This window comes from Falco cherrug, chromosome 3 (assembly GCF_023634085.1).
Source record: "Falco cherrug isolate bFalChe1 chromosome 3, bFalChe1.pri, whole genome shotgun sequence".
Lineage (NCBI taxonomy): Eukaryota > Metazoa > Chordata > Aves > Falconiformes > Falconidae > Falco > Falco cherrug.
This window is the reverse complement of record NC_073699.1, coordinates 108,473,198-108,483,349: the sequence shown is the minus strand read 5'-3', so window position 1 is coordinate 108,483,349 and position 10,152 is coordinate 108,473,198. Positions and strand designations below refer to the sequence as shown.

The 10,152-nt window shown below is 42.8% G+C and overlaps 1 protein-coding gene across 2 annotated transcripts in view; it reads right to left on the bottom strand.

Annotated features, from left to right (window-relative positions):
* Positions 1–214: 214 nt before the first annotated feature.
* Positions 215–10,152, bottom strand: part of CFAP74 (cilia and flagella associated protein 74) — a 92,332-nt gene continuing 82,394 nt past the window's right edge. For both annotated transcript variants that reach the window (XM_055704514.1, XM_055704515.1), the window contains 12 exons: positions 9,881–10,035; positions 8,517–8,651; positions 8,020–8,129; positions 7,578–7,633; positions 6,720–6,839; positions 6,296–6,448; positions 5,326–5,455; positions 4,641–4,795; positions 3,487–3,625; positions 2,552–2,679; positions 1,920–2,054; positions 215–762 (listed from right to left, as the gene is read on the bottom strand). In XM_055704514.1, coding sequence (XP_055560489.1) covers positions 649–762; positions 1,920–2,054; positions 2,552–2,679; positions 3,487–3,625; positions 4,641–4,795; positions 5,326–5,455; positions 6,296–6,448; positions 6,720–6,839; positions 7,578–7,633; positions 8,020–8,129; positions 8,517–8,651; positions 9,881–10,035 — 1,530 coding nt within the window. In that variant the 3' untranslated portion in view covers positions 215–648. The remainder of the gene's footprint in view (positions 763–1,919; positions 2,055–2,551; positions 2,680–3,486; positions 3,626–4,640; positions 4,796–5,325; positions 5,456–6,295; positions 6,449–6,719; positions 6,840–7,577; positions 7,634–8,019; positions 8,130–8,516; positions 8,652–9,880; positions 10,036–10,152) is intronic.

The window sequence follows — 10,152 nt, the reverse complement described above, 5'->3', positions numbered from 1 at the left end:
GCTCCAGCCACCCCGGTAACAGGAAGAAATGTACTTTTAGTCAGAACTGAGAGGAAAGCAAATGTAGAGATACAAAGTTCCTGTACAGCCATGACATAAGGCAAATGTTTAACTCTATCCAGCCATGCAGTGGACAGCATGATCACTATTTCCTCCTTGACCATGCGTCATCAGGAAGATTTCATAGTGTGTTGTAAAAACAACCGCCCAAACGTTTTGGAGGAAACTAGAATAAGAAGCTTTATTCTGGTCCTCAGAGGGGAAAAGTTAAGGATCTTCTGAATCCATGAAAATGCATCTCAAATTGGAGACAGGTACATTGTTTGAAACTCACCCATGTAGATGTAAAAAAGATATTCATGCTGAGGGAATGCCCACCTTCGGGAGACACTGTGATTAACCAGATGGATCTACTTGGGCCCCTCATTAATTCTTCCACCACAAGATTACTGCCACAGAGTCCGCTTGAAAATGAAACTAGTGGAACCAGAGTTTACATAGAATTTTGTGGGGGAACCCCCAGAAATATTACATGTTACCTGCTCCCCTCGCATATTTGCAACAACTTCAAAATATTTATGTGTTTCAACCGAGAACCAGTGATCTCCCAGTAACACAAGCCTAATCTTTCCGTGTAGCCTGGTTCCCTCACTTAGTGGGAGCATATGCAGACAAAACTTTTGCCATCAAGAGGATCCGGTAAGATTCCTTAACGTCACCTTTCAAGGTCAGGAGGGCTGTCACAAGCAGAGGGTCATCGGCCTACAAGAAAACGCACACGTAAAACCAACCTTTTTTTTGTGTACATAGAACAAGTTAGTTGATCAAGTTCTAAATTATGTATTTTATGTCTCTGTTGTAAGACAGACCAGTTACGGCTATAGATTACCTCTCTTCCCACTGTGTTGGCTCTGTATTTCCATGCAAGGCTCATACTGCAGTAAGTAAAGTAACAATGACTAAGCATTCTATCCCTAGAGTGCTATAGATATCGTCACCACATCACAACCATGACAGCTGGGTACAGCAGCAGTGGAGTGCGCTGCAGTGAGGGTTGGGGAAGAAGTGGATCCTGTTAGCCATCAGTTAGTGTTAAATCTTGTGTAACAACCAGTGGTTACCAAGAGGCACGATGGCAACCTGAGAAATCATCCCAGGAACTCTACTGCCTTCTTTCTGCACATGACAGCAGCAATCTTTTAATTCTGGAACAAGCTACTCATTCCACCATCCCACACACAGCTCACAACAAAAAGCAGGGGAGTAAATTCTTTCAGTCTCCATGAATGCCCAAGAAGATGAATCAGGAAGGGCAATCACAGCCCTGTAGAGATGTTTGGACCTCCCACCTAGACTGTGCAATACAAAAAGGCAGAAGTAGCCAGGGAAACAGGGTTCATAAAGCCGTTCATGAAGTGGAAAATCAAAAACGCCCCACTGACTTCCAGGAACACACCAATGGAAAGGCAGCCCACAGCTGAAAGAAATGTGAACACTGTGGCAAAATGAACCCTGTAAACTTAGTTCTGTGTCAGCAGGACTGCGGGCTTTCTTGCACTGGGGACATTAAAAAAATCAGTGTTATTTTAGTTACCAGCAGCAGCACTTTGGCTTTTTGGTGCTATATAATGCCATGACCTGTCAGAAGTCATTCTACGTTCTGTAAGATGCGAGCGAAATTCTTGTTCTTTTCATCACGCAGACGAATGGTGAGGTGTAGCAAGCCTCCAAATCAAACATACCGTTTCTGGCTTTTATTCTCCCACCGGTGTTTATACCAGCCTATACCCCTCCCTTTGGTAGCTACATGTGGCTGACACGGTAGAGATCAGCTTTTGTACCGCTCCTACCAGTCGGTGCAAGCAGCTGCCACACGCTCCCGGTTTCAGCTGCAAAGTGCTGTAGCGACTGTGACTTACCTCGAAGTCGGCAGGTGGCACCCAAGAAACATCGATGCATTTTACTTGTCCGCGCTCAACCGTTCCCTTCCCAGCGCCGAGGGTGAACCCCTGCTGCTGCAGGAGAGGCAGGCTGTCCAAACTGAACTCCACGGGCTGCGAGAGACACACAAACCCCTCGTTACAGCCCGGTCTGCTCCTGCAGCACAATGACTGTTCCTCACTGCCTTGCCCAGATGCTGTATGTGGGCCCGTCGCTTGCCAAATCGCTTCTGCCCTTTGAAACTGCAAGGGGCCATCCTGTTTGCTCTGTCAAGTTGGGACGAAATACTGTACTGAAATAACAGGGGCAGACCTGTAATTCAGTCCTGTGCTCAAACGCCCAGATTTCAGAATTAGGGAAGCAAACTGCTAAATTAATTTTGTTGCTGACTTCATATGATAATGCAAAATCCTCGTATTAGCTCCTGAAAAAATAATCTTTTCTTTTCAAACATCGGTGCTTTTATAATGTAAAGTTTATCAGAAATCCTGAAAACTGTATTTTTTCATTTATAGACTGATTTTTTGAAAGAAAGAACCAGTAACCATTTGTACACTGTCAGTATTCCTTACGGCACCTGACATAAAACCACCCTTTTTATTTTCTTTACCTTCTTAGATGCAAACCGAGCTGTCTGTATAGCTCCAACTTTCAGTTCTGCCCTTGCTGGCACCGGAGGACTCTCTCCCTCAATGTACTCCAGAATGAGGAGAATGGACTTCACTGGTTCCTTTGGCTCTAAACAAATATGAATCAAGTAAACTTTGAGACAGTCAAAACTGAGCGGTTACCAGTTTGGAACAAGCATAAATCACACCAGGATGGTTCAAAACAAAATGATGTTGTGGCAAAGTCATCAGCTGGCATAGATAAGGAGATCCTCCTTAAAGAGTTAGTGAAGAATTAAGCAAGAGGAGGTTTTGCATAATTTGCAGTTGCAAACTGCAATTGTTAATTGTTTATCAAGTTTCATGTTTGTTTTCTAGCCCCATGGCACATACATTGTGTGTATTACACTTCTACTTGTGTGTGGTACATGCTTGGATTTATTTATAGCTCAGGAGCTAGGAGTTGTTTATATATGGTCTCTGAAAACAGATCAAGTCCAAGAAAGTTAAGGGAGAATAAACTCAAGCCCCCCAAATCGTGTCTGTTTCGTAACAGCACAATCAGGAGAGTCCAGGATGTGTTATTATATATGACATAATTCTATAAACATTCAGTACAAGTCAGAGAAGTGGCAGAAAGCAAACACCTCTTCATACCTTGTAGCAATATTAAATCACAACCATTTCTTGCAAGGTACATTGCAAAGACAGAAGATCGTCATTAAGATAGAACTGCATTACAATTAAGAGAAAACCTTTCCATAAAGATAAAGCTTCCTGCATTTTTTGTGTGTTACAGATACAGGCTATGCCATGCTATTATTTGTTCCGATTCTGGAAAAGTAATCTTTAATTTACTTTTTCTTAAAGGATGAGGAACAGGCCTGTGTCTTATCACCCACTGCTTTGTAGGAGGGTGCAGGTGGTAACATATTACCTCCTTTTAGCGCTTCCTGCGATGACACAGGTGACACTACAGCCAAGGACTCCACGGGCACATCTAGTGGAACCCCCCCCTCCACAAACATGGGATGCTCTCTTGCTGCGCCCTTTAGCTGGATCACATGGGCTGTTTCCTGTGTGAGACAAACGCTTCAAATGCAGGTTACAGCTTAAGTCCCGGTGTAACTGGGGTACCGACACAACAGCATCCATCGCATAGAAACTATTACATCTCCCGCCTCTTGCCGAGAGGCCCTGTACTCTACTGCCAAAATCCCGCACCTGCCCCTTGCCCACCCACAGGCACTTCTGTATGAAACAACCTTTTGTTCTTGGGCAGGGAGGGGACTGGACAATTTATACTAAAGCCCCTAAAAGAGGTAAAATTATCTGCCGCCGAACTCAGCTAAAGTCTGTGAACCAGGACCAGTTTCCATTCCTCTTCAGTGTATTCCCATTTGCATTCTTAACCCCAGTTCCAAAGATAACTGGGGAGACAAAGCTTGCAAGGAGAGAAACGGTTCTTATTTGCTCCCTACCAGTCTCTGCTCCGCCTTTGCAGTGCCTGCTGATGGTCATTAGCTGGCACTCTTCATTAACCTTTGCTGGGTCTCCTTTGGAACAGGGCACGAAGCCCCTGCTGCGCTGCCAGCCTGCGTATCCTGACTTGGGCTCCATCTAAGCTCAACTGCTGCTCTGCAGATGGAAACCACTTTCCTCATGCTGAGTGACCGCAGAAGCAGCGCCTGGTACTCAGTGCACCTGTCAGTTTGCATTGTGCAGGGATAGCTCTGCTCTCCGCTGCCATTAAATGCTACCTGCAGAGAACCCAGCCGGAGCTGTGCTCGGTACGTGGCAGCTCCCATCACCTCCCACTGACACCGTGCGGACAGCTGGGCAGGACGCGGACTGAATCCCAAGTCGCTACTGTTATGAATTAATAACTGAATATTTAAAACCTGAAAAAAGAAAGTGAACCTGCCATCTCCTGCCTACCTCAGTTAATCTAATACAGGTAGTATTTCTGCCTACAAATGCTGTCCACTAGATATAATTATTCGAAACTCCTACCAAGACCCATGCTGATAAAAGTTACTATAAGTCATTCTTAGACTTTGGTTTCATAATCCAGGTATCTTGACGTCTCACCTTGCCAAAGAGCACAACCTTGAGACGGTCAGAATAGTACAGACTTTCATGATCAGGACTGAAAGTAACTGTAAAATCCTGACTCTTCCCAGAAACAATTTCTCCTTCTGTTGGAAAGATGCTGAACACACTTAAGCCATTATAGTTCTGTGTTCCTGGTAAATAAAAATGAGGATACAAATAAGAAAGGAGGACAGGTCTGTTTTACTTCCTCATGTATTTAAACCCATTTAATTTTTGGTGAAGCAGCAAGTAAATAAGACCCGATACCTGGTTCTGCAGCAAAACAGGGGTTTAGAAACATCAGAGAAATCCATCTATCGGTTTAATGCATTCACCTCTAGAGGAACTGAGGAAGCATCACCAAACCCCTCCTATATTCTAATATGTTTTTACAGAGGTGGACATCCCTAAATTTCATCTTTAATATGCTATTACTGTGTGGGCTTATTCAGATTCAAATACTAGTATCTCCTTGCTGGTGGATATTTGCTGAGGCTGCATAAATTTACAGCTAGTCATATTGAAAGAATCGGTATGGCTCCTACCAGGGAAACAAAATCTTAAATTTCAGTGATGTGATACCCCAGGTTTTGGCAACTGTGTAGCTCTAACAGGACAAAGTAATTCTGCTTTATACTTCCTAAGTCTTAAACAAAAGAAAAAAAGAAAAAAAAAAGTTTACCAACAAACTCTGTTCTTTGCAAAGAGGACGTGATAAAGGATGGAAGGCTCTGCTGATCTTTGTCCCTCGTTGATGAGAGCGAATCCAGTTGTATGGAGTATCGCAGGCTCAGCGTGGAAGTGTTCTGTATCTGATGACATTCATTCACACAACGTCATTTTCATTAAGAAAAACGATTCTCAAGCCTGTAGGATCCATGGTTTGTGAACTGGCTGAATTGATTTTGCTGCATTGCTGCACTATGTACCCAGATGCCACTGAAAGCATGCGCTATTGCCACCCACAACATGCCCTGTCAGCCCCCGGCCCCCAGCAACAGGGACCAGACTCCTTTTAAAAATCTTGCATCATGTAATGTATTTTGGTTACTGACATACTTAAAGCCAAAATCTGAGAGGAGAAAAATTATGCTTAGATCTTGACCTGTTTCCAAGTCTGGGGGAATGTGCAGTACCTGAATGAGTGAATTGGAGTTAAACTGCCCCAGACCGGACCACGGCAGACCCTCACGTGCTCTTTGTAGCAGCAGTTCTGCATTTCACCCAGGTACCTTTGTCACTGCTTTGTGTGCATGCTGCGCAGCCTCAGCTGTGACAGCAGTCACGGGCAGAATAAAGAAAGAGGGCAAATGTTTCTAACCGTGGTAAAAGCAAAGCCATGTCTGACTTCACACCCCTTTCATACTGACTAGATCTGTGGAGATCACCACACCGAGCATCTCTCATTTTCCATTACAAAGGTGCCAGATCTCTGTTTTTCTATAGAGGCTGCAGGCAGGACAGAAGTAGCCAACAAGATCCTCCCGGCACAGCTTTGTTACCTTTGGCCTGAAACCCTCTCGGCACCACACGCTTTTGAAGCGACGTTCTTTTGCCTGCAGTTTGCCACCCAGCCTTACATTCTGCTGGACTAGAAACTACAGAACTTCCTTACAAAAATGGGCTTCCTGGGTCAGCATCGAGGGATTTACCTTGAATGTGGAAGTCACCTTCTCTCTGGCTACGACATAGCCCATATGGAGTACTTCTTCCACAGAGCAAACCGTCGATGGCATCACCCCATGACCCGTGATACCGAGGGTTAGATTGGTTTTTGTCGTCCCGACATCCAGCGTTTCAAAAAACTGCCAAGGGGATTCCTGTGTCAGCCCTTCTGCGGAAGGAAAACAGCCCCCACCCTCCACCCACCCCCCTCACACCAACGGGGTGACACTACAGAACTTCTGGATTTAGTGCACAAAGATCCAAACATCGGGAAAGGCTATGCACAGGCAACCAAGCTTCTCTTGCTATTCTACAGCCTCATCCCAGTCAGCAACAGGTGTCTATTGCACAGCCCGTTACATCTCTCTGTCCCTCTTCTTTTTCCCCATTAATGTTGTATCTCTTACTCACCCATTTACTCTCATTTGGACAAAAAGAGATGATGAGGGCCTTATTTTCACCTGGCTCAAGCATCTCAACTGGTCTGACCAACAGGAAGGGACCATTGGGATTCAGAACTGAGAATCCCAGCTAAAATAGTGCAGCTTAAGGAAAAAAGAGTTTATAAACAAAGACTGGGGAAAGAGATATAAGGACAGGTTTTAAGTATTGTTCAGACCAAATATGTATAAACTAACCATCTATAAGCTTTTTCAGAGATCAACACCTAACTCAGAGAAAAGAAGAACTAATTTTTTTTTTTTCCCCACAGAATTTATATAGTTGCAAGACTCTTTTCCAGCTAATAAGATCGCCACATAATTTTATTTTCAGGTTTTGCCTGGACCGGCTCATTAACACCCTAAGAGCCAGGGACATGCCTTTTCCTACATTATCCCCCCCAGTTTAACCCAGACAAGCCAGCGTAGCAGCCTCTTCTTACAAGGTATTCAGGAATTCAGAGATTCAGTGTGCAAAAAAGAGGAGTTGTGCTGCTTCACATGTACATCATCCTGTTTTGAAGCTACAGCTTTGCCATCAGTACCTGGCACTCTTTAGAGAGTGGTTAAGTGCTTCTCAAGTTTGGCTCTAAGCAGAATTATTTCCAGTGAAAAGGGTGGAATGGAATTAGCTTTCCAGTAGGTCACCTGGGCTCGTCCAATATATTCTTCATGTCACCTGCTGCCTCACTCTGAAAGATGTGTGTTAAGTCTGAAGTGTGCTGCCTCCTACTTATTTTAGTGTCAAACAGTTCCTCCTACAGATAAGAGAGTCCAATTAAACAGAAGATGAATGGCAAATGAACTTACATGTTCCAAACAAGGATACTTCCAGCTTCTCTGGGGAGATATTTTGTATTGTAATTCGCTTAAATGTTCGGTGGCCTGACAAGAATAAAAACATTTCAAAAAGTGATGATGCTCACTCATGCACTACCTTTCCTCCTTTTTACCTATGCTTCTACCTGGGCCAAACATTCACCCCATTTCCATGGCTAGTACTCTAGTCAACACCCTCCAAAATACTTTCAGATTTGGACAGTCACTTGTAGAGCTTCCGATGCCATGTTTTGGAACCAAGTCTGCTTTTTTACATGCCTCAGCTGGCCAGACAGGCTCCTAATTTTCCACCTAAGTACCTGTCCCAGGACTAATTTCTATACTGGCATTTGCAAATCAACTGAACAATGTAAAAGCAAACACACAAATCTGTGCTGAGAAGAAATTAACATCAGACAAAAGAAATCAAAGCTTGAATTAAAATTTCATACCTACTGCAACATCACCAAAATTGACTGGGTTTTTTCCATTATCTGAAGTGACCACAACAGATGGCGCTACAGCTGGACAGTGCAACTCCAAATACAAAGTGTTGTAAGGGCTAGAGAGATAGTAAAAGGATATTTGCTCTTGGATCATACAAAAATAAAAACTATTGTCAGAAATCTGTTCTTACTCTGTATCACAGGGTATCAATACATTGGTATTACAAAACAATAAGTAACTTCTGATGGCTGACTTGACGTTCTGTATGCCCAAGCAGAAAGATGAACTACATCTGGCTTAAGTTTTTCATAAAATTACTCTTCAGGCTGCTTTGATATTAACGTGTTTGATTCTTATCCAACTAGTGGGTTGTAAGCATGAGTTTCTACCAGTGACCTACGAAATAATTAAGATCAAAAAAACATTTTCCTCCCCAAATGACTAAATTAACATGCCCACCATTTCCCCCTCAAATTTCTGAACTATCATGAATTGCAAATACCTGCAGCTTAAGTTTTCAGGGCCTTTCGTTTCATCGATACGTCCACTTGCAACAAAGCACGGTATGATGTATTTTTCAAACTTCCCACTGAAATTCCTCATCAGGGAGGCCTGGGCTGCCATATAAGCATCAGAACTAGAAAATCCAGGAATAAGAATCATCTCAGTAAGTGAGAGAGCAAGAAAAGAAAAAAAGGCAAATAAATATCTACTGAGCTATTTGTGTTTACTGTTTCTTAGGCACACATTCAAGATGGAACAGTGAAACTAAGTGACTGTCTTGGTGCACAGTCATGGACTCACCCTACTAAGTAGTCTGATTTTCTCACCAAAAGAGAATAAAAATAATAAATCCAGATAATAGAAGTTATATGAAACACTGCAAAATCCTCAATACGATTTCCTTATGTTGAATACATTAGGTATTCCAGTGTCTTCCCGTACTTCTACATCATTTCAATGATGTGTGAAGACATGATCACATTTCTCTAATGCAATATGCCAAGCAACACTTCATAATGGGAGTTTTAAAATATAAATTTTATTTTTATGACATGTACTGGAAGTATTTAAAAATTAAAATTAATGGATTGCAGTGAACTTGGGATTTTAGTTAAAAAATATCTAGCATCCAGTACAGCCAAATGCCTGATGTTTAAACATATATTTACTTCCAAACACTTCTAAATTCCTCAGATAAGGCAGAAGCATGGTTCTAAAAAGTTGAATTATATGCTAAATGTGGGACCTCAAGTATCAGATTTTGCATCTAAGTATCTAAATCTGTAGACTGCACATGCTACCAATGTTAGTTCTCACTGAGGTACACGTCCTGTAAAAGGACTATTTAAAATGCACATTTCCAGGACTGAAGATGACCATGACTAATATTGACAGACTGCATAAGCCCTCAAAAAAGGGAAAAAAATATCAACCCACACCCACTGATATGGGCCATCAGATGGCTTCTGTCTGGCATGATTCAGCTCTGCTAGACCTCTTCAGACAAGGTGTATGCGTAGTAATCCCCTTTGGTAACTGAGTTGAGCTTTCTAGTTGCCCTTCAAAATAATACCCTTGTTTGCTCAGCCACATACCCACAGAGCCACATCTCAGGCTTTCTGATATATTCTTTGAAGTCTTCAATCCGTCTGATGCATAAAGGGATTCTGTGCCTTACATGAGAGGGTACAGCTGTGTGGCTTAAAAGCAGTCCTAATTTTGGAAACAGCCTTTGCAATACAGCGAAAGCTATTTCTTCTCTACAGTGTGCTTGCTCGTCTGCCTATAGGTTTTAGTAGATTTATCGAACTACTTATAAAGAGAATGTTGTCCACATAGTACAAGGTGCGTTTGTCGACTTACTCAGGCTTTAACTCTTCAGATTTTGGCTGTTCAGAACTGTTTAGAGAAGTCAGGTATTTACTGCCCTCATCCCTTACAAGCTGTCTGGAAGACTGCCGCCGGGTAATGGAAATGCTTAATTTCTTCCCCTCTTTCTTTTCATCTTTCTTCCTTTTCTGCAAATACACACAGAGAGGCATTATACACTGAGGGTGTAATCCAATCAAGACATCAATTTACAAATACACAGGCCCTGGCCCAAGGAAACAGATCCTAAGAGTTTATGGAGTGCA